At 35.7% G+C, this 25,394-nt stretch overlaps 1 protein-coding gene across 9 annotated transcripts in view; it reads left to right on the forward strand.

Moving 5' to 3' along the window:
- The window catches only part of Dst (dystonin), a 441,140-nt gene that overhangs the window by 376,392 nt on the left and 39,354 nt on the right, over positions 1-25,394 (forward strand). For all 9 annotated transcript variants that reach the window (XM_071613304.1, XM_071613301.1, XM_071613307.1 and 6 more), the window contains 12 exons: positions 506-712; positions 10,265-10,384; positions 10,582-10,689; positions 12,525-12,743; positions 16,144-16,347; positions 17,945-18,176; positions 19,041-19,267; positions 20,638-20,760; positions 20,902-21,003; positions 22,531-22,632; positions 24,567-24,740; positions 25,053-25,208. In XM_071613304.1, coding sequence (XP_071469405.1) covers positions 506-712; positions 10,265-10,384; positions 10,582-10,689; positions 12,525-12,743; positions 16,144-16,347; positions 17,945-18,176; positions 19,041-19,267; positions 20,638-20,760; positions 20,902-21,003; positions 22,531-22,632; positions 24,567-24,740; positions 25,053-25,208 — 1,974 coding nt within the window. The remainder of the gene's footprint in view (positions 1-505; positions 713-10,264; positions 10,385-10,581; positions 10,690-12,524; positions 12,744-16,143; positions 16,348-17,944; positions 18,177-19,040; positions 19,268-20,637; positions 20,761-20,901; positions 21,004-22,530; positions 22,633-24,566; positions 24,741-25,052; positions 25,209-25,394) is intronic.

A 25,394-nucleotide genomic window follows, 5' to 3' on the forward strand; every position in this document is an offset into this window, starting at 1 on the left:
AGCAGCCTCTTTTATCTCACCCCTGAAGTATGATCACATATGGGCAAAAGGGAGTCAGTGAGGTCAGGCTCACTGAGACTATAATGACTCAAGTGGAATGATTTAATACCTGTATGTCCTCATTTTGAAGGTCACTTAATTCTGACTTGCATTAAACTCATTATTTTTACTTTTTCTGTTACCTGATTACTTAGAGGTTCCCAGAAAGCAAAGAATAATACATGTTAATTGGCTTGGTTTTGTTTTCTAGATTTTAAATATTTATATTAAATTTCAAAGACTCAATGTTGCCTCATTGATAAATGAATTTTTCTTTGAACTTCTCTCCGAAGCTTTTTTTATTCTTTGTAAAGTAGCTTTAAATAACAAAGCTTTATTTCACTCAACTAAAACTAAGGGGGCCAAAGCATAGACTCACTGGCCAACAGAGGACTGTCACCCCAAAAATAGTTAAGGGAAAGAAAAACCTGTTCACACTTATACTCATATATTTGTATGTTTTTAGGAACTGAAAAAGGAAGCCAAGAACAACAAAACCTTACTGGATTCTGTTAATGAAGTGAGCAGTGCTTTGCTGGAATTGCTACCATGGAGGGCAAGGGAAGGACTGGAGAAAATGGTGGCTGAGGACAATGAGCGCTACCGGTTGGTGAGTGACACCATCACCCAGAAGGTGGAGGAGATCGATGCTGCCATTCTGAGATCACAGCAGGTAGGGACAAGTGGTTTGTTGTTTAAGCAATAAATTTTCTCCAGCTGTTCCCAGAGCCTTTACCTGAACAAAGATGTCTGTTACTAGTGTTTCCATTCATTTGTTGTACTTCAAAAATGAAAGAGTGGATTTGAATAGAATTTGACTGGGCTCCGTGTGAGTGCTAGGGCAAGGCTAATCTGTACATTGTTAATGGCCATCTGTCCAATGCTTCCCAGATTTACCCTTTCCACACCAGACACTGGGAAGATCAGCCCTGCTTGCCAAACAGAATGCTTTTTGCCTACATATATGCTTATCGCTAATATTAATTTTATGCCTCCACTCAGTCTAATCTTTTTGTGAGTAAATATACTGAAATGCAAGTTAATACCAATTGTTCACTTATATGCAACTGTGGCAAAAAAAAAAATGCATTTTTAAAAAGGTAACAGTTTTGTTGGTGATGTGGAGTTTTTTTCCAAAGATGACTGAAGGAGAAGAAATTATAGCCTCTGACCTGTCTGCGGCTCATGCAGAGTTTATACTCTATGGTTTTAGAGATACTCTGCCCTTAGCCACAACTCCAGAATATGATAGCAGTGAGGGGGACCCTGGAAATAGAAGTTTGTAATACGTGTCATGATTAACTTTTATTTGAAATTCTGTGACTATTTACATTAAGTCATCAGACTAGTTGTAGATTTTTCCATGTGGGGGCTAGTGTGGTACTTGAGAGCAGAGCTTGGGAAGGTATGTGACTAAGCTTATACTAATAAGTCAAAGGCAGGAAACACAAATCCCGCAGATTCTGTGGGAGCATTGAAAATTAATTGTTGCTGTAAAATGTTGCCATAAAAGTGTAATTTATATGGTTCTGAAGTATAATGCTGCATTCCTTGTTTTGGTACTGTGATCTAAACTCACAAAAGCTGCTGGAAGACAACAAAAGCAAAAGCCCTGTCTAAGAAATTTTTGTGAAGGAGGGCATTCATGCCTGAGGAATGTGTTTGCCCGACTCTGTTTTTAAAAACGTTTGGAGGAATTTGTATGCCTCATTATTATAGGAAAATAAGTGTTTGTGAAATTTATTTAACTTTTTAAAATGCTGCTATTTTCCCCCCCACTGAAATGTATCTAAATATTTCAGAACTGGCACTGAAGACTTTGCTAAATAGTAAGACAAATACTCCGTACTCTGTAGAATAAGAGTTTCTTGAGAAATTAGGATAGGTCATTTCAGTGAAATGAGATGGTAATAAGGGTAAGGTCAGAAGTTGAGTTAGTGCTGATTTGTATTGGTTAGTATGCTCTGATATTTGTCAAGACCATTAGCAGTAGCCTAATTTTATTCAAGGTTTTGCAAATGCTTTCCAAAGTTAACAAAGAAAAAGTAACCAGGTCAGTGTAAGTCTTCAGGAACCTAAAACATATGTCCTTCAGGAAAATAATGATTGTTGTGTGTGTGTGTTTTTTTTTTTCTTGAGAAAATTATTCTTTACAGGAATTTTTGAGATTTTACTGAAGCACTACAAAAAACACATTAAAAAATGTGTGAACAGTTTGGACTGTATGTCTTTCCACCCTTTCCTTTCCATAGAGTGTGTGCTTGGGAATACTAAAAGTGGTACTACCGATAGGTCACAGCTAGAAATAATGCCATTACCATCTTCTGGTTGTTCACTTGTGTGCTTATATCTGCATTTCTTTGGAATACCTGTAAATCTGCCCAATGAACTCCCTCCAGTAAGGTTAAAGGTGTCTAAACCTGAGAGGAACATGTGTATGAATAATACCTGGTGAGTCAACTTTCCTGGTCCTATAGCTAATTAGTGGCAGAGTTGGAACTAGAATTTAATCCAGATCTCCTCTTCTTCACTAGAGTGCCTCCTTATGAATCATATGGATAGGAAGAATCCTGAAAAGTCATCCATGGCTTTTCTAATTTCTTCAGTAATGTGAACAAAGTACCATTTTTTTTTCAGCAAAATGGAAGCCTGTAATGAAAATATTTCCAACTATAAGGATAGTGAAACTTGACAAACAAACAAACATCACTTTCTAGGCGAGTTAAGAGCAGAGTAGTTGCCTGTCTCTAGTTTGGCAGTGACTCAGTTTTGCCCTTAGGAGGGAACCCTCAAAACTCATGATTTTCAAATTTAGAAAGTAGCAAATTTACCACTAACATTAGTTTGTAAACTTGTATAAAATAATAGATGTTTAGAATAAGGACCATAATACAGTTGGATACTGAAGTTTTTGTTTTCTGATTCACCCAATGATAAATATTCTTGAAATATAAAAGGAGTGATGAAAAATATATTTTTAGAGTTGAATGTTAACCACATATTTGGTACCATCTTACATTGTATGAACAAATTATCTATCATTCTGTGTTTCTTCTTCGTATAAAATATGGACATGATCTGACCTCAGCTTATCATCTTAGACACACCTTTAGTCATATCAGTTTTTTTTTTTTTATTAACTGTGCCTTTTCCCAAAACCTCTGCCTCCAACATAGGCACACCTACAAGTGACAGGTGAGGATGTGTGCTTTGGACATAACTTGGTAATTTAAAAAAATTTAGTTCTCTGTACCTGAATGACCCACCAAACAAATGTCTCTTGAGATCCTTCACATTTTGTCCAGTATTAAGGTTGTTTATGTGCAATCTACCTCCTTTATAATATTGTAACTTCCTTTTTGGAGTTCAACAAATGCATGTGGACTTTGTGAACTCTCAGGCTGCTATCACAGAGTGTACTGGCTTCCAAACACCACCATGACAAATGTCAAGAAAACATGGAACAGAATCAAAGTTCAGAAGAAGGGAAGGCAGCATACAGACATCTCCTAATTAGTATCTCCTAATAAGCATCCTGTTTTTAAAAGAGTTCTGATTTGCCATGATTAGATTTTTATGTGAACCGTATATCACAATAAGAGTTTCAAAAAAGATACACCACTAAATTTTGAAATTGTAGGGGCAAGGGCACTATGTGAATTCCAGGGATGTTTCTTATTATTTGGGAAATAATTGAACAACCTCACTTATGAGCAAATGAGTGAGAATTATATGTGCTCGGGTCAACAAATCCCCCAAATCTGATTCTCCAAGTTTCCAGACATTGGTATTCTGAAGAGGTTATTCTTGTTTAAAATAATTGGGCCCATTCATTACTTTTATGAAACAATCTGGGCAGAGCATATAGTGATATTGAGCTAGACTGCCTCTCTCTTAGCAGTGCTTGCCACTTTCTGAGTTAGAAACTGTACATGCTTTTGCACTTTAAACCCACACAAACTAGCCTTTCTGTGTTGCTTTCTTTCTCTAATTGCAAATTGACCTAATATTGAACTAAATGAGCTCTGTAGAAATTGGTAAAGGCACTTTTGCTTAGATATCTCCTAAATTAAGACCACTGTGATTGTTTAAACTCAGAGTAGTTCATTGTTCTTTGCCTCTTGTACAATTGTCAGAAGTTGCTACATGTGGTGTCTCACTAGGTTTGAGAATTCGAGGGGCTCCAGCAATTCTAATTGCTTAGCTTCTGTAAGTGGGCCCTGTAATAGCACTGGTGCCAAGGCCTCTGAGTTGGTAGTGTAGCTCCTGTCATTAGGAATCCGCCTTGGAGAAAAATACCACCTGCTTATTTCTTTTAAAAAACCAGAAGGAAACATCCCCTACGGAAATGAGATTTGTTTAGACCCTCCAGGTGTTCAGGGAGTGAAAATAGGAATGATGAAAAGTAAAGTGGAAGGAAACGCTAATCAAAGGAAAATGGTAAGATTTCAAGCCAGAGGAAGGGAGTGAGAGAGGATGCCCTTGGGTTCAAGGTCTGCTCTTTGCTGTGTCTTAAAGACCTTTATTACCACTCATTAGAAACTTTCTGAATAAGTATGAACAATTTTAGCAATTGGAGAAATGTTTAAGTCAAAACCTATTACTTACTGCTTATTGTGAACCATTTTTGGTGAAATCACAAGAGTATTTTGAATTCAAAGCTCAAATAATATATAAGCACAGACTGTATAACTTTGGAGGTAAAGTGCAGTTCCTGTGCTTAGGCCACCTGGTTAAAACCTCAGGTCCAACATTTACTGTCTGTGTCCTCTTTGATAAATTAATTAACATCTCTCTTCCTCAGTTTTCTTGGCTGCAAAAGAAGTTAATGGTGTTCCCACATTATGTATTTGTTGTCAGGATAAAGGATAAAAGGATTGTTAAACACTGAGAACAATGTGTTCGGTAGAATGCTGTGGTTTTAGTGGGTTGTTTTTGTTTTTTTGTTTTTTTTTTAATATAGAGAGTCTCTTAAAAGTGGCTTGCAGTAACTTTTAGGAAATTTCTGAAATGTGAATTCAACATAATAGCTAAGGTTAAAAAAAAAGTGATGCTAAATGTTAAAAACATTGCCCAGAATGCAATTATGGAGTTTCAAAAAAGGTGCTAAGATTATCAACAATTTATTTAAAGTCAACTTTTGCTACTTATACAAGCAGTAAACAAAGTTATTAAAATTTGGTAATCATACAGTTGTTCTCTGTGTTACTCACATGTAAAAATGAGCCCATTTTTTGGCCCATTAGAAATACACACCAGTCATTTGGAATGAGTCATATCCCTGTGGCTGTTCCATTTGTTGCTTAACAATAAATATTTGCTAATTTAATTTTTTAGATTTCTCAAAAGGCAGAAGGGAAATTTCTGCTTGAAGTCTTATTTTCTTTCAGTAAAGCAAATATTTGACTTCATTAAAGAAACAGTGTTTGAGTTTCAGCTTTCCATTTTGGCAACCTAGATGGTATCATCAGACTGTTTTTCATTGGGTACTTTTTTGTTTTTTTTAAAGGGAAGCCATCATGTTAAACTAATATTAACAACAACTTGACTTTCCGTATTATACATGTCATATTTTTAACAGCTTGAACACAAACAGAAAAGGTTCAGTGATGTGTCACTTTATTTTTTCCAGGATCAATAGAAGAAAAAAATACATCATGACTGTTAAATCTTACTTAGATCTCTTGCAGCATTTACAGTGAGATGGAAAGGCCCAGATGGTTTCTCTTAGTCTTAGACTCTTCTAAGTGAACCACATAGTCAGGCTCTGCCTGCATTTGTATTGTATGTGCCTTGAAAACAGATAATATATTAGAAGACTCTTTCATTTCTTTCCCATGGGGACTATGCACACCTGAGGCTGCTGGATTAGTCCATGAAGTGTTTTTCTTATGTTTCCTCATGGATCTGTAATTACTAATGAGTACTTCAATTTGAAAATGAACAATGTCATACAAAGTATGAACCAGATTAAGAGAGATTTTTTTTTTTCAGAAGGTTTTTTGGTTTCCTTATAATGAAGGAAATCTACTTAGAAATTTGACAAATATTTAAAAATCTATGCCCCCTTCATTGGTTTTATTTTCCATTGTTTTTTGGTTCTAAAATTTCCATTTGTTCTTTAGGTGTCATTTCTTTGTGGAGGCTCTGTTTTGTGGCTGAGGGCTTCTGATTTTTCATTTATTTCAACCATGAACATCCAGAAATGGTTGTCAAAAGCATTTTTATCATGGCTGACTTAAAATCTCTATCAGATAATTCTCTCATCTCTGCCATCCAGATATTGGCATCTGTTGTTTTAAGATGGACACAATACCTTTATTTGTTTGTTTGTTTGTTTATTTATTTATTTATTTTTATATGGTGCTGAGGATCAAACCCAGTGCCTCACACATACTTGGCAAGTACTCTACCACTGAGCTACAACTGTAGCCCCTGGCATCTGTTTGATTATCTTCTTTAATTCAATTTGATATCTTTCTGGTTCTCATATGAAGTTATTTCTTGGATCTTAACTTTCTGATTTTTTTCTTTTTTTATTTATATGTGACAGTGGAATGCATTTACAATTTTTATTATACATATAGAGCACAATTTTCATATTTCTGGTTGTATATACAATATATTCACACCAATTTGTGTCTTCATACCCGTACTTTGGATAATAATGATCATCACATTCACCATCATTAAAAACCCCATGCCCCTTCCCTTCCCCTTTCACCACTCTGCCCTTTCTAGAGTTCGTCTATTCCTCCTATGTTCCCTCTCCCTATCCCACTATGAATCAGTCTCCTTATATCAAAGAAAACATTTGGCATTTGGTTATTTGGGATTGGCTAAATTCACTTAACATTATATTCTCTAACTCCATCCATTTACCTGCAAATGGCATGATTTTATTCTCTTTTATTGCTGAGTAATATTCCATTGTATATATATGCCACATTTTTTTAATCCATCTATTAAAGGGCATCTAGGTTGGTTCCACAGTTTAGCTATTGTGAATTGTGCTGCTATAAACATTGATGTGGCTGTGTCCCTGTAACATGCTGTTTTTAAGTCGTTTGGGTATAGATCGAGGAGAGGGATAGCTAGGTCAAATGGTGGTTCCATTCCAAACTTTCCAAGAAATCTCCATACTGCTTTCCATATTGGCTGCACCAATTTGCAGCCCCACCAGCAATTTATGAGTATGCCTTTTTCCCCACATCCTCGCCAGCACTTATTATTGTTTGTATTCTTAACAGCTGCCATTCTGACTGGAGTGAGATGAAATCTTAAGAGTGGTTTTGATTTGCATTTCTATAATTACTAGAGATGATGCATATTTTTTCATGCATTTGTTGATTATACATCATCTTCTGAGAAGTGTCTCTTCAAGAGTGGTTCAATGTACGGAAACCAATAAATGTAATTCATCACATCAATAGACTTAAAGATAATAATCATATGATCATCTCAATAGATGCAGAAAAAGCATTTGACAAAATACAGCACCGCTTTATGTTCAAAACATTAGAAAAACTAGGGATAACAGGAACATATCTCAACATCATAAGGGCTATCTATGCTAAGCCCCAGGCCAACATCATTCTTTTTTTTTTTAAGAGGGAGAGAGAGAGAGAGAGAGAGAGAGTTTTTTAATATTTATTTTTTAGCTTTCGTCAGACACAACATCTTTGTTTGTATGTGGTGCTGAGGATCGAACCTGGGCCGCACGCATGCCAGGCGAGCGCACTACCGCTTGAACCACATCCCCAGCCCACAGCCAACATCATTCTAAATGGAGAAATATTGAAGGCATTCCCTCTAAAAACTGGGATGCCCTCTTTTACCACTTCTATTTAACATAGTTCCTGAAACAATGGCCAGAGCATTAGACAGATGAAATTAAAGGGATACATATAGGAAAAGAAGAACTCAAATTGGCACTATTTGCTGATGATATGATTCTATACATGGAAGACCCTAAAAGTTCCACCAGAAAACTTCTAGAACTAGTAAATGAATTCAGCAAAGTAGCAGGATATAAAATCAACACCCATAAATCAAAGGCATTTCTGTATATCAGTGACAAATCCTCAGAAAAGGAAACTACCCCATTTTCAGTAGCCTCAAAAAAAAAAAAAAAACAACTTTCTGATTTAAGGACTTTGGATTCCACTCTGGCATAAGAGCTGGCCAGGTGAGGGTAGATGTCCAGGTTCATCACTTAGCCTCTCTAGACACCTCAGGGGATGCCCCATTGTTTTTGCTGGGTGGGTTTGGGAGTTGCAGCTCCCCATGTGGTCTCTACTGATACCTATTAGCCACAGTGGTTCAAGAGTGAATGACGTTAAGGACCCCCTCTTTCCATTAGGCATGCCTTGACGCACTTCAGAGACAAGAATGGGCACAACTCATGGCTGTTTGCTTGGTGTTGGAAGCCCAGGATCTGCATGTGGTCTCTGCCTCTCTCCTTGGCCTTCTCTAACATTACCCTGGCAGAGATGTTGGGAACCTTGCTGTAGCCTCATGAAGGTGGGCATCTAGGCTCCTTGGTCAGCTTTCTTGATATAAGTAGAATTGGGGGCAACATTTTTTCCCCATGGTATTTGGTTGGAATAAAGTGGTAACTACCTAAGTTTTCTGACTTGCTAGGCTGCCCTTATCCTTGTCCTTTCACTAGAGAGATCAGGCTTGTCTTGGGGCTTTGTCTGTGCACATTGATGTGTCTACGTTTCTAGTTTCTCTAGCATCCAGTCTTGGATAGGTGAGCACAAAGGAATCCCAGAAAACTCATCACCATGGTGTTCCTCAGGGTCCGGGATCCACAGCTCTTCTGCCCTCTTCTCTCTTCCTCTGTGTAATCCCTGTGTGTGTTTTATTTAAAGCGCAGACACTGTACTTATCATGAGGAACTAGGAAAAGTTCAGCTGTTCCATCATCTCCTGAGTCCACATAGTATTGTATAGTTTGAAAAGTACAAATTCTTTTCCAGTCTTTCCTCTTCCTTCTCCTAGTTATTCCCCCACCCCATCTGGATTTCCAGCTTCTCTTCAGAAATCAGAAGTTCTGGCAGAATTGGGCTTGAATACGTACAGCATCCATTCCCCACTAATTCTGAGGCTGTTGTTAATTACCATTCACCATTGGTGCCCATGGTGTCACTTGCCTACTATATTATCAATGATAATTTCTTAGTCTGGAAATGTATTGTGTTTTATCTAATGTAAGCATTGAAATTAATTAAAATGCTCTTTGAGTTGGTAGTCATTTCTAGGAATCTACACCAAGAGCCTAATTAGAGATGCCAAAAGATTTATACATATGATATTCATACAGGTATACTTATAGCAAAAAATCTATGGAGAGCCTGAATGAAATGTCTTGAGTATGCTAGAATACATTGGTGCTATTTTAAAATCACATTGAAAAATATGACTTGGGAAATTGTTCATAATAAATAAAAAAAGTGGGGTATATTATCCTAGACCTTTACGTGTCTTTCTTCTGGAAGAAAATTCACTGAAATACCAACAGTATTAGCTTCAGGTTTTAATTTTCTTTTGTATATTTTTCTGTACTTTATGAATTTTTACCATGTCCATGTATCATTAGTAGGATCAGGAAAATAAAATCTCTTATTAAAATATTTAAGAATTCTCTCAAAAATGTTTCCTGCCATTATTAAATGAAATGTTTAAAAATTAGACAAGAAAAATTTGGTAGTATACTGTATATACATTGAGACATATATCTGCACATTTATTCCTACATACAGATATAGTATAGTAGTACATGGGAATATGTCATTCTTTTTACTTAGGAATCATGTGTTTTTACAGCAGATTGCTACCTGGTATAGTATGAGTCAAGGTGACAGAGTAATTAAAGATGGTATCTGTCCCTTTACGTCTGTTGCTGTTACATTTGGATAATACTCCTAAGGAGCAAACGATTGGGTCCACCAGGAAAGAAGGCAGTGAGACTCACTGTCCTAAAATCATTAATGCAGTGTTATGACTTCAACACATTTTAAGAGCTTATATTTAATTGCTCTATGGAAAGTTCTCCTTTCTTTATGACTCAGTGATTCTCATGAATTATTTCAGGATGCCATGAAGAGATAAGCTCAGAGTCTCCACTTGTGTAATAAGGATATTTAAAAGAAACGTAGATAGGTATTTTTCTGGCACCAGTTACAGGAACTTGCTGACCTTATGATTTATCTTTTGTTTAGTTTGACCAAGCGGCTGATGCTGAGTTATCCTGGATTACTGAAACAGAAAAGAAATTGATGTCTCTGGGTGACATTAGGCTTGAGCAAGACCAGACCTCTGCTCAACTGCAGGTTCAAAAGGTGAATAGATACATTTCCAGTTGCTTTGTAAATTATTTGCTGCTGTGCTCCAAGTCTAGGAAATAAGCTTGCATGATTTGCTTTTCAAGACCCCTCTAGTGTTACTTGGTATTTTCAACTACTTTGCCTAATTGTTTTCTTTTTAGTTACAAACTTTGTTTCTTTTTTCTTTAAAATCTTTATTTGGTAAATCACAGACATTCACCATGGAGATTTTGAGACACAAGGATATTATTGATGAACTTGTTAAATCTGGACATAAAATCATGACCACATCCAGTGAAGAGGAGAAACAGTCAATGAAGGTATAATCTTTTCTATGTGACTGGTGTTGAGACTCTTAAATAGGCAGCATGTTTTGAGCTTTAAGGCTACAAAAGACTTTATCCACAGCTGCTGTTCAAACAGCAAACTCATTAGTTTTAGATAAGGCATGTTTTCACCTTACAGAATAACAATGAAAGGAATATTCCTACAGGGAATGACCAAGAAGACAATCTTTTTCAATAAACGTAAAAGCTATTAAAGTTTGGGTTCTTGGCTAACTGGCACACATTAAGCTTCGATTGATGTTAACTGTATTTTTATCATTATTATCAGTATAAACCATTGTTATTACATATGTCAACTTACTTTGAGTTGAGTTTTATGCATGGTTAGAGGGGTTTAATTTCATTTGGTTGCATATGGTTTTCCAATTTTCCTGGCACCATTTGTTGAAGAGACTATTTTTCTCCAATTTATGTTTTTGGCTCCTTTGTCTAATATAAGATAATTGTAATTTTGTGGGTTAGTCTCTGTGTCCTCTATTCTGTGCCATTGATTTACCAGTCTGTTTTGGTGCCAGTACCATTGCTGGTTTTTTTTTTTTTTAATTGGCGATAACAGGAAGATATCTCAACATCATAAAGGCTATCCACGCTAAGCCCCAGGCCAACATCATTCTAAATAGAAAAAAATTGAAGACATTCCCTCTAAAAACTGGAACAAGACAGGGATGCCCTCTTTTACCACTTCTACTTAACATAGTTCTTGAAACACTGGCTAAAGCAATTAGACAGATGAAAGAATTTAAAGGGATATGCATAGGAAAAGAAGAACTTAAATTAACACTATTTGCTGATGATATGATTCTATATCTAGAAGACCTTAAAAGTTCACCAGAAAACTTATAGAATTAGTAAATGAATTCAGCAAAGTAGCAAGATATAATATCAACACCCTTAAATCAAAGACATCTGTGTATATCAGTAACAAATCCTCAGAAAGGGAAATGAAGAAAACTACCCCATTTACAATAGTCTCAAAAAAAAAAAAAATAAAATACTTGGGAATCAATTTAATGAAAGAGGTGAAAGAGCTGTACAATGAAAACTACAGAACCCTAAAGAAAGAAATCAAAGAAGACCTTAGAAGATGGAAAGATCTACCTTGCTCTTATATAGGCAGAATGAATATTATCAAAATGACCATACTACCAAAAGCACTATACAGATTTAATGCAATTCTGATCCGAATCCCAATGACATTCCTCATAGAAATAGAAAAAGCAATTATGAAATTCATCTGGAAAAATAAGAGACCCAGAATAGCTAAAGCAATCCTTAGCAGGAAGAGTGAAGCAGGTGCCATCACTATACCAGATCTTAAACTGCTATGAGTTTTTACTGTGAATTTATACACAAGTCAAGATCACTGTGACTGCTACACAAAATCCGTGTATAGCACAATATTCTACTTTGATTCTAATATATGTAATTAATTTGTTGATTAGCAATTTTTACAGTTTCATTTGCAAAGGAAAGTCTTTTGTTTTTCAAGAAAATACTGTCTATGTTGGTACAATCATATGAAACCTGTTTTCTAGCCTCAAGGGCATTATAGGAATGAGTGGAGAATTCTACTTCTTGTTTGAAGAGCTAGTATCTTATTCATAAAAACTGGCAGTCCTTCTTGAATTTAGAATGAACTTTTGTACACAGAAACAATTACTTAGAATAGCTTTTATTGATTTATTCATTTCATATACATTTGTTGTGTACCTTCTCTATGCCAGGTGTACAGTGCTAGACAAAGTAGTCTGGAATACAGGTACTAGTCTGCCTGACAATTAAACATATTTCATCATCTGATTTTCTAGAAAAAACTGGACAAGTTATTGAAGAACTACGATTCCCTCTGCCAGATAAACTCTGAGAGGTATCTGCAGCTAGAACGGGCACAGTCCCTGGTTAACCAGTTCTGGGAGACATATGAAGAACTTTGGCCATGGCTGACAGAAACACAAAAAATCATCTCTCAGCTTCCCGCCCCAGCCCTTGAGTATGACACTCTAAGGCAACAGCAGGAAGAACATCGGGTAAGCTGAGTGTAAAAGAAAATGTGATATTCCCACTAAAAAAGCATCATGGTTTTGATGGTTTTTGAAAATGCCATTAGACATCATACATGATTACAGTGTCTTAATAATATTGTCTTCTGGTCTACGCAGTTTTCTTACCTCATAAAGGCTTAACCTGTGGCCCAGAATTATATGGAAGGCCCCATGTGGGTAGGGCATGCTGTATATGCCATTAATTGCATCATGACTTTTATAGAAGAGTACGCAGTATAAACCATCTGGGTAGGGAAAAAACTCCCTTTTCAAAATGCTAGAGAAATAAGTTTTGGAAGTGCTTTTTCAAGTTTACACATGCTAAATTCCTTTCCATTTGTACATGTTGACTAAGTTTTATATTTTTTATGTAGTGGTCAGAGCCATCTAGACTATAAAGGAAAAGTAGAAATATATGGAAGAGGCTTCATACAGCTTGGAGAAAATGTACAGTATCATGAAATATATCCACATAGCAATATCAAAAACTGTGAAAAGGAAATATGCTGAGGTATAAAGACATATCACCCCCCACCCCCCCACCCCCATGTACATGGAACTCTTTGAAGTTCTTATTCCCCTAAGTGTAGATGAATATACTAGGGAATATATTTACAACTACAGTTATATGTATTTTAAACATAAGTGAAATGGCATTATGAAGCCCTCGTTTTAGCAATCACTTAATTATTAATGTCACTTAAACTTTTGCAAAGATTTGTATAAGAGAAGGTTCAAGACTCAGAATAAAATTTGGAGTCCTTGCTATTTATGGACTTGTGAACCTAGTTGTTTTCCCAGATCTGTACAAAATGTACTCTGAGACTTAATCAGTGTGGGGGTGGGGGAAGGAAAGGAAGAGAGAGAGAACTTAGGGTATATTTCAGGGTATATTACATCATTGTTTGTAATATGTGAATAACTTATTAACTTGTTTGTTTACTATTTTAATATACTAGCATGGAAGACTATCTCTAACAAGTATTTATTTAGAAAAGAGTTTTAGAGAACACTTTGTTTAAGGGAAAATGAAAATTTCATGGAGTTCTGTTTAAATCATTCAGCAATAGAAAAACTTAGAAACTATAAGAATCAGATTTAATTTTAGTAGAAGGATTTTTGTGGTGGAAATCCTGATGACTATTCACAGAATGATTTTTAATATAAAATATTTCGTGGATTTATTTTACTCTGATGTGATTTTTAATAACTGCTTTTCACATAATATCAGATGGTAAGAAAGGGTCTATTATGGAGCTGACAATTTCAAAATTGAGTTGATTTCTCTTTTTTGCATAATCTTTAAATTCAAAAAAAAATTATGATTGTATATATAAGGAAAAGTATGAAGGTTTGCAGCCAAGTCTTCAGATTGTTCAGATTAAAAGCTCTCAGAATATTTGTAGTGTTCTAGAATGGCATTTCTTCAGCTTCACCATCTCTCCTTCTGTTTTGGGGGAAGATCTAGTTCATTCTTGTCTGTAATAAAAGCTGGTTCCATATCTTAAAATCACAATGAAGTATCTCCAGCAGGACTGGAGTCCCAGATCATTTTGCCATATGAGGCCCTATCCTCCTGCCCACACATGCCCAAGTGTGGGCATCCATTGGGTGTTCTTTTGTGTGTCATGGAATGGTCTGCAAAAGGCTCTTCTCATGCTCCCCAGGCTGTCACCTCTTAGTAGTACTGCACAGATAAGATCTCTAGGCAGCCTGAGAAACCTCAGCAAAGGTCTTGCATTTCACTCTGAGTGTGCACTTGTTTTCCAAGCATGCACTGTGGAATACTGAAACCAGAATGTGTGTGATGTCTCCAGCTCTCCTTTCCCATTTGATTTTATCATAGCTGGTATTGCCATCACCACCTCCATTCTGTCAAGAAGCAGGAAGAGATGATTTGATTATATGAAATGAAAATAAGGAAAGCTCATCCTAGAACACTCAGGATCTGGATTGTAGGCCTACACCTCCCATGTCCTTACTTGCAGTATATTCAATTAGACATCCTCTTCCTTTTAAAATTGAATTCCTGTTTAGCTCTTTCCTAAACTTTAAAAACTTTAAAAATAGTATGTTACACGGAGGATAGTTGATGATGTAATGTACTAATTTCCTCAACAAGTTCTCATAATAATCCATAATACTAGTTTTAGCAGACACTTTGAATAAAAAACCCAGTTATGTCCATCCTGGTGATTCTACTTCAAGAATAATAAAAATTTAAATGTACAGAAAAGAATGGCTAGCTTATCTCTAGACAGTCTTTCCTGAATATGATTTCTCTCAGAGAAGGTCTTATTAGGGATTGGATAGCAAACTGGAGATGTACTTTCTGTTGAGGACAAGGAACTGCTGATGAGGGAACCCAGTCTATCACATGGACATATGGAATGCTCCTTAGTAATGCATGGAGGCTGACCTCAGAGAAACTAGGCAAAAGTCCTCTGGGAGTGGTTTGGGGCTTGACTCATGAAAACAGCTATTCCACTAAGAACCCAAGATCCATGAAATATAAATATTGCAGCTTTACTCAAGCCTCCAATCCATCATTTCCATCAGCAGGAATGGGGCTTCACCTGGATCCCACTTTCATTCATTAATATAAATATCATTGTATCTCTTGTTTAGGTTATGAAATTATGCAACATATACCTAGGACACATTTTTCTTTAAATGCACCTTTCACACAATATATAGCTATGTATTTGAAAGGTTGATTACCCTTACAACTTTAACATTTGAAAATAGTGAATAGAAATAAACTCATTCATATGTATGTATAATGTTTATGTCATATATATGTAGATTCTAATATACGTATTCAGTATAATGTGTATCCATTTTATATTGGTTCACCTAAATGCAATGCCTTGTGGGCTTACATCACCCTCGTGTGCTTTTATCTTGAGTTTTTACTCTCAACACTGTCTGCCTTCTACTGAGCTTCTTTCCATTTTCTTTTTTCCTTTCTCCCTATTTTTGTATATATCACAAGTGTATACAGAGGTACATCAAGAGTTATTGTTTGGTCTCTGCAGGGACATAGGAGATTAGTATCCTTTCACATAAAATGACCCTTGGCTTATACTCTTGTCAAAGTGTACTGCTATTGGCATGGAATACATAATACATTATTTCACTCAACCAGCAATTGTGTGTGTGTACCCTTGAAGGGGCTTTGGCATGACTAGACTGTTGTTTAATATTTGTGTCAGGGCCATCTCTTCCTGGCAAAGAGTTGTATGAGACATCATGTACTAAATGCCTTGCTGTGGGGAGAGCATTTGTTTGGTGTTTCTTGCCAGCTGGATGCATTGGGGGTGTGGACAGCTGTAATATGGAGGTGTGACTCTGAGATACTGAGAAGCTGTTTGGTTTGTTATAGCAACTGCGAGAGTTGATAGCTGAACACAAGCCTCATATAGATAAGATGAACAAGACTGGGCCACAGTTACTGGAATTGAGCCCAGGGGAAGGCTTCTCTATCCAAGAGAAGTATGTGGCAGCCGACACCCTCTACAGTCAAATTAAAGAAGATGTCAAAAAGCGAGCTGTGGCACTGGATGAAGCCATTTCTCAATCAACTCAGGTAATCATGTACACTAGAAGTAGAACTGGGTCCTCCCCTCCCAAACAGCAAAGCAGGGAAAGCCATCCTCTTAGATATCCTGATTAAATTTCAACCAGAATTATTTCACTCCACTAACTCAGGGTATTGACACAGGGTATTTGTCTCTCAAAGGTGGTGTTTGCTTGTGCCCAGCCCTTATATTTCTGTGCCTGCTTTAAGACACAATAAAAAATAATTTTCAGTGACTAAGAAACATAGTCACTCTCATTGCCAGATATTTAATTCCATGTCCATCTCAAGTGGAAGGTAGCATTTGCCATTGGAAGAGGTAAAGTATTACTGTCATTATTAATAAAACATTCTCAAGGCACTAAGAGGGAAGGCTGAATGATAAGCCAAATAAAAAGGAAGCAAATACGAAGTTGGAAATAAATATTTTTTTTTCCTTTTGTAAAAATCTTTTTTCAAGAAGTCAAATTCTAGAATTGCTCAAAGGTTTTCCACTTTCAAGGATTGGTTTCTATCATTACATACAGAGCATTAGAGTGGTCTGTTTTCTATAATCCCAAATGGTGGTTCCCTAAACTTTAAGAATAAAGTAGATCTTGTGAATGGACTAGTTTTTATAAATTCGCTTAATATAAAAACAACAAATTTAGCTGGGTGCAGTGGCTCATGCCTGTAATCCCAGTGGCTCTGGAGGCTGAGGCAGAAGGTTCACTAGTTCAGAGCTAACCTCAGCAACTTAGTGAGGTGCTAAGCAACTCAGCAAGACCCTGTCTCCATATAAAATATTTTTCAAAAAGGGCTGAGAATATTGCTCAGTGGTTAAGCGCTCCTGGGTTCAATCCCTGGTACCAGAAAAGAAGAAAAAAAAATTTTTAAATTTTAAACTATCTCAAATCTGAGATTGTGTTTGACCATGAATTAAATACAAACTTTTTTACTTTTTTTTTTTTTTTTTTTTTGGTGCTAGGAGTGGAACCCAGGGCCTTGTGCATTTTAAGCATATGCTATACACCCCCAGCCCTAAAACCGAATTTCTGATACAACATTATGGAATGTTTGTTTAGTTTTTTGACATTTTTCAGTTTAGGAAATATGTAACTTAAGGAATCTTTTAAATCAAAATTGTCCGTGAATTTCACACTTAATAATATAGGTTTTTAGAATACCAAAATAGTCATTAGAAAAGAAGAAAGCAATCAGTTTTGATAGAAAATATCTAGTTTATTGAATATAAATTTTAAAATTAATTTGAATTGTGATAACAGGATGAAGTAAAAGGTTAAAATAGATGCTGCTTTACAGTGGTCCAGTTATATGTTAATATATTATCATTTCTTAATGAATACCCTCAATTATTTAAAAGAAACTAAGTCCATTCTACTTACATAGGGTATGTAACACAGAAGTGTATATACAAGTCATGATTTTAGGCATGACTTAATATTATTACTAGCTGTATCTAACTGTATGAATGGATATATTAACAAATGAGATTCACATTTAGTTCTTAATTAAAGAAATTAAGTGGATTTTTTTTCCACTTAAATTTCACACTTAGTATCCCAGATCTGTTTCCTCCCAAATGATCCCACTGTTGTACTACTAGTTCCATGACAAGATCGACCAGATCCTTGAGAGCCTGGAGCGCATTGTGGAGCGCCTGAGGCAGCCACCTTCCATCTCTGCTGAGGTGGAGAAGATCAAGGAGCAAATCAGTGAGAATAAGAACGTATCAGTAGATATGGAAAAGCTGCAACCACTGTATGAAACTCTTAAACAGAGGGGAGAGGAAATGATTGCTAGATCTGGCGGCACTGATAAAGACATATCTGCCAAAGGTAATCATTTTGAAAAATTCAGCTATGCTTTTGTATCAACTCTCAGTTTTTATGTTGTTCTCTGATAGTCCAAATGCATAACAGAATGCCAGGTCTCGGAAAAGGCATTATAGATATGTGTTTAGGGTGGAAGGGCTGGGTATACAAGTCCCTTGTTAATGTCTTCCTGCGTTTGTGAAATTGATTGAATACAAACTGTGCCGTTATACAAAGACCATGTGATCCCTGGGCCTTTTTAAACAAGTAGGCTAAAGCATAGTGCTAATAAGGCCAAACCCAAGGTTTTTAAATAATTTTTTTCTCATTCCTGATTATATTAACTTACCTAGTATGCCTGCTCTGTCCCATAACCACAGAAACGGCAAGAGCATAGCCCATCCAACTTAGAGCCATGAGCTGGGCTTGTGCACAGTGGAAATTCATGATAGGGATATCTAGAAGCAAGCCAGAAATACACATCCTACATTTTTATATTCCTAGGACTAAAACAGATAACTTTATTCTTGAGTTGGAGAGAGTTACAAATGTTTACATGGTTACTTAATTTTTGAGGAAGTTTGACCAGGCTCAGCAAACTTAAAACTTATTAAACTTGGGTATACTCTGAGTTTACATAGCTTTGAGCATCCACTTTTTTCAGGAAGAGCCTTGGTTCAGCAGAGCAAGAGACCCATAGATCTTGCACTAGCTGGAATAGGATCTTTGGGCCCAGTGATACTGATCAGACTACAATCAGCCAAGACCTAGTCTAGTGTTAAATACCTAGCTAACTGAATCGCTGCTTTCTGTGTGAGCTAAAACATTTTGCTTTATTGCTTCAATGGGGCTAACCAACATCTGTGCTAATACTGTTTGGTTTCATAGCTGTTCAGGATAAACTTGACCAAATGGTTTTCATTTGGGAGAACATACACACATTGGTGGAAGAAAGGGAAGCTAAACTCCTGGATGTAATGGAATTAGCAGAAAAGTTCTGGTGTGATCACATGTCACTGGTAGTTACCACTAAAGATACTCAAGATTTCATCCGGGACCTGGAGGATCCTGGAATTGATCCTTCAGTAGTAAAACAACAGCAAGAAGCAGCAGAGGTAAGCAGAAAATCTCATTTAAAGTTTAAAAAAAGATAGGAGTGGCATAATGAAACCTGGATTCCTGTGGTATATGTTAGGAATATTATTCTGTTAAAATTTTATATTTATTTCTGAACATGGAATGCATAATGTTGGTAGGAGATAGAATACACCCACAAATTTTGCTTGGAGACTGAATATTTAAAATAATTTCTCTCCATCTCCACTGCTTCTGCCTTTTCAGGGCCTCATTATCTCCCCCTTTTGGCTTCCAAAGTAACACATAGTACAGTCTCTTTAATTGCTAAGCCTCTAACCTTGCTGCCAATCATCTCTCTGTATCTGCTTTTATTACGTTGCTGCTTGAAAACCCTCAGAGGTACCCACTGCATGCTGGATAAAACCCAAATTTCCTAGAACAGGGTATGCAGCTTTTTATGCCCCAGCCTGGCCCAGACCTATTTCCAAAAACTTCTATTCTACGCTTCTTTACCAGATTCCCTCAATTGCAGTAGTTAGAAAGGGTCATCCCCCCAAACTCCTGTGCTTTACCTAGCATCCATCTGTGCCTTTGCACACTTTATTTCCTTACCTTAGAATGTTCTTTTGGCCACTTTGGTGACAAATCGTATTCAAGCTTCAAGTTTAAGCTCAATTATTACCACACACCCCCATGTAACTCTGTTTTTGTATAGTTAGCAGAATTATCTGCTAAGAATAAGTTACCGTCTTTGTTGCCATAAAACTTTCAGACTATACACATAGTCTGATTTATTGTTGCTTATACCTCTGTCTTTCCTGATGGACTGTGAGCTTCTTGAGGGGAATAACTAGATCTATTTTTCTTTATATCCCCAGTGCCTTAGGGCTTGTATTATGCTTTCTAAATATTTGTTAAATTAATTAATGTTTTTGTAGTTTATAAGTCGTACTTAGAATAAAGACATTAAATCCAAAGCTTGATTGCCCTAAATCTACTAACATATTTTAATTTGTATAAAGTCGTTGAGCTTATATTTTACTTAAGTCTATTTTAAATGCTTATTGTCAGGCATATTTGGTTTGAAAAACAAAATTTTCCTACACTTTACAGTATTGCTGATGTTTTTCAATATTTGTTCCTATTTTGTTATAGTATTTATTATTTATTTGTGTTCTTATAATAAAAATGTGGCATTGTTATTTAAATGGTGCCATTTTTCCTTTAAAATATTTCTTCTGTTTTTATGTTGAGAAAATTTATTGCAGAAATTTAGGAAATGGAAGAAAATAAAAATTATCATGATCCCACTTCCTAGAAATAATTACCATCAGTATCTTTTGTATACATCATTTTAGTTTCAGGGTGGTTTTGCTTAACATGTAAGGCTGTCACTTTCTTATTCTAGGCCATAAGGGAAGAAATAGATGGGCTACAGGAAGAGCTGGACATGGTCATTAACCTGGGTTCTGAACTCATTGCTGCATGTGGGGAACCTGATAAACCCATCGTCAAGAAGAGTATTGATGAGGTACAACTGGCTTAGTTTCTGCTCTTATCAGATGCCTTTGTAACAGTTTAGTTAACTCAAATATTTTTAACTAATATATTTTAACAACTAGTTAAAAATTTTGAACTTGACCCTAGAAAACTTATAATGTTTATGTCATAGTTAAATTCGGCGTGGGATTCCCTAAATAAAGCTTGGAAAGACAGAATTGATAAGCTGGAGGAGGCCATGCAGGCTGCGGTTCAGTACCAGGATGGACTGCAGGTAAGGTAGTTACAGTGTGTCTGCTGGTTTTAGCTGAAGGAGGCATCATACTAGTTGATGTCTACAAAATTACATATTGACACAACCCAAGACTGCAAGTGTGCATGCAGTTGTGGCCAAATCTATTCCTGTAACTGTCCCAGCTACTCCAGTTCATGTTTGGCCTTTTAGATGGCATTTCTGACCTTCCAGGTGTATAGATTGAAATGCGTATCTAAACACATAGTGAAATTTACTTTAAAAAGAAATCATTTTTTTTAAGTGAACGTAAGTGTTCCCTCACACAATTTTTCATACATGATTTAACACCACAAACAGTGAAATGAAACCGAGACTGAATTTTGTTCTGAAGTTGAGTGGAATGAGATGAAAGGAGTAAACACTATCTAAAAATATCACCAAGTTTAACTAAAGTCAGAAGTAAAGAAATTTGATTTGAAGCCAATGTTCTCCATGTACTAAAATAGATTTCCATTTTGTTAAGTCATAATCTGGTGTGTAAAAAGTGTTTTCTTCTTTTCCATATATATAGTTTCTTTTAATAGTTGTTTTTCACATCTCTTCAAGGTTGTCAATCAGTTCATTAACCATTTATGAGTTGGTGTTTTCAATACCCAAAATTCACTTCAGTGGAGGCCAACTCAGGGATTTTTCTTCCCTACCTTCCTTAACTTTGTTCCATTTCCTAACAGCCTGGCAGGAGTTTAATCTTTGATCCCTCTTACCATATGGAAAAAACCTCTCTCTAAGTATTTCCATAACACTGAGTGAATATTCTTTTTAATGTTCGGATGATAACATCTTTTCCTTTTTCATTATGCCATTTCATTTCTATATTTGTAAAAATAAATATCACCAGCCAGGCTTTATGTTAGCTGAAAAGGGTTTTGAACTTTGGAAATATATGAAAACAATCATTACAAATAACACCTTATTAAAACTTTCCACCCATCTTTTTTTTAAACAAAGTGATAACTTATTAGTTAATATCGAGTACTAATTAAATCAGGCTCCAGCCCTGTTGGTAAGGTCAGGCCATGATGGTGAATCTTTGAATTGCATTGTCCTCCAATAGAGGAGTCATAAGAGTCCTTCCACTGCTAGAAAAACAAGGGCCATCGAAGGTCCTATTGGTCCTGAGGAGCAACTGGATTTACTAAAGACTTGCAGCTGGTGTCAGTAGAGGTGGAAGGCCCCCATTAAAGACCTGCGGCTAGTGTCACTACAGGTATGGAAGTCCCCAGGTACTTCTGAGGGTCCAAGGTATGATTAGGAAGTAGAAGATATTTTTTTTCCCAAGTTGCTGCTAAAGTTCTTAGGATTCATTAATGGCAGCAATTTCAGATATTTTTCAAGATCTTCCCCCCACTGTATTGTCTGGGAACTTCATTAAAGCACAGTGTCACTTTTTATATATTTAATGCCTAAAAAAAAAATGGTGAGTTAAGACTTTTCTAAAATACATAAGATATTGTAGCACCTTCAAATATACTAGTATATTAACATATACACTAATGTGTCTTTCAGGCAGTATTTGACTGGGTCGATATTGCAGGTGGTAAATTAGCTTCAATGTCTCCAATTGGAACAGACCTTGAAACTGTCAAGCAGCAAATTGAAGAACTAAAGGTATGTGTGGCAGCCACATCATTTACCAAAGACTTTCTTGCATTTTTCTTTGTTTTGTTCTCCTGATGCTGGGGATTGAACCCAGGACCTCATGCATGCTAGGCAAATGCTCTACCACTGAACCATATCCTAACACTACATTTTTAAGTTTTCAAGTCATCAGATTCCTAACATGAAATAAATTTACATTTTGCTTTTAAAAAGGGCTTAAAATAGTGCCTACACAAAGTAAGCAGTAGCTAAATGCTCATTAAAAAAGGAAATATACTAGTTATTTTCTTGTTATTTTGTTTATTATAGAAAAGTAGGAGAATACAAGTAAGCTAAAAGGAGAAAAACCAATTTTTCTAAGTTTCCTAAAATATGTTGTACCCAGAAGCAACTACTCTTGAGATTTGATGTATAGTCTTTCAAATATCCTCATATTGGGGGCATGGTGGAGTGTGGGGAGTGTGTCACCAATACACATGCAGCAACATTTTTTCTTTCATATGTTCTGAGTAATTAATGGACACATTCATAGTATAATTGTATTTCCCAAGATGTTTGTTTTGTAAATGTTTACTGGTTTCCATCTGCTTTCCTCTGTCATTTTTGCTTTTGTGGTTCTTAATTTCCAGCTGTGAAAATGGCTCGACTGTTTCCTCTCTGGATTCTTCTGTAGAGTGATTATTTACTGAAGTGAAATCAGCTATTGCCTTCCTAATTGTTCATACAGAGACCACTATCAGCGAAGTCCTTTAGATTTTGATATAAAATAATTAATTATCTGACTTTAGAATTATGGCATTTTCATCTGAGTCTGACAGACTGTTTCACGTAGAAACAAATTTTTCTTCTTGAGAATTTTATGATTACCATTGTTAGATTATTTTGTTTTACTTTGCCTTGTCAAATAACAAGCACATGACATACTTTATATGTACAATTACAGCGATGAAGGAGAATTTATTTTGGATCCTTGTGTTTATTTATTTCAGATGGTTTTCATATAGCAAGCTGGTTAGGAGAGAAAACTCTGAAATCAAGTTGTCTAGATTTAGGTTTGAGTTCATCTGCTTGCTAGCCAAATGACCTCAGGAAAGTTTTCTGACTTCTCTATTTTTGTGTCCTTAGTGTGAATGGAGGATGAGAGTATTTCCTTATAGTAATAAGTTAGTTGAGTAACTTGATCATAGTAAGTACTCACTGTAATTTACTTATTATTTTCATATGTTTGAAAGAAAATTAAGGAATTGCTTAGCCATTATTTACTATTACAGATTCAAAAATTTTATGAAGATATTTTATGACAGGACAATTTTCTGTTACAAGCAACCATTTTCTAACCTGTTGATTGGCAAAGCCAAGGTTATTAACTACATGTTTGTAATACAAGAGGCACCATGTCAGGGAATAGTAATAGTGTTCCTCTGTGTCAGCCAAGGGTGAAGTGTAGGAATGACTAAATATTAATGAATGTAACATAACCACACACATAAAAAAATTATCAGGGGATGCAAGATTCATGTCTGTTTTAGAGCAAGAAATACTGAGTTTCTTAGGTACATTGTTTTCTGGTTTTCATATATGTTGATGTATATTTTATATTCGTCTTTCCTATCATTTCAAACTCATTTTTAGTGTACAATTAAATATTGGAATATGCTCGGACTTCTAAATTTATTCATTTTGTTGTAGAGAACAAAAATGAAATATCAAAATTTAAATAGAAGTATCTTTTCACTAGAAACAATGAATAAAGAGGAAACATTTTCCTTAATTTTTTATCTGTATTCTTCCATCAGTTAATCCCATGTTTAATTTTTATTCCTTCTCACTTCCCTACAATAGGAAATATGAATTAGAATAAAGATTTAACCACAGATTTTTGTTTGTTTAACGTTACCAATGTGTAAAAAAAAAAAAAAATCCCTTGTATCTTTCTGTCTTAGCAATTTAAGTCAGAGGCCTATCAACAACAGATAGAAATGGAAAGACTGAACCATCAAGCAGAACTTTTGCTGAAAAAAGTAACAGAAGAAAGTGACAAACACACAGTTCAAGACCCATTAATGGAACTGAAATTGATATGGGATAGCCTGGATGAGAGAATTATCAACAGACAGGTAAACATCAAGACTTTTGTTGTGAAGTTAAGCATTGTTGATTTTAGGCATTAATGTAAAATAATTACTAAAAATAAAATCAGATAATTATGGAAATAAACTTTTGAAGTCCCAGATTCTCTTATTAGAGCTCTTTTTGCTTATGCCATTTTTTTAAAGAAAGAAGATCGAACTAAAAATGTGGAAGTGTATGTTGATTGGGCTTTCAGTGGGATGTGCTTATCAGCAGAAGAAAACAATTGATTTTTGCCCTTTTTTTAATAAATATGGGTCATTCATAGATGGATCTTCTTTCTCTCTGCTTTCTCATAGCACAAGCTGGAGGGTGCTCTGTTAGCACTGGGTCAGTTCCAGCATGCTCTGGATGAGCTCTTGGCATGGCTGACGCACACTGAGGGCTTACTAAGTGAACAGAAACCTGTTGGAGGAGACCCTAAAGCCATTGAAATTGAACTTGCCAAGCATCATGTATGTAGCTATTGTTACGTATTATGTTTCTTTTCTATGCATTTTTAGTGTCATCAAAGTTTTTGGTATGTTTCTTTATGCATTTTTCAAGGTTATGATTTTAATACAAGTTCATATTTGATATTGGTAACTAAGGATTAAACTACTTAATAGGCTCTTATTACAATGTTTTTCTCATTGTTCAGT

The sequence above is a fragment of the Marmota flaviventris genome, chromosome 6, assembly GCF_047511675.1.
Source record: "Marmota flaviventris isolate mMarFla1 chromosome 6, mMarFla1.hap1, whole genome shotgun sequence".
Lineage (NCBI taxonomy): Eukaryota > Metazoa > Chordata > Mammalia > Rodentia > Sciuridae > Marmota > Marmota flaviventris.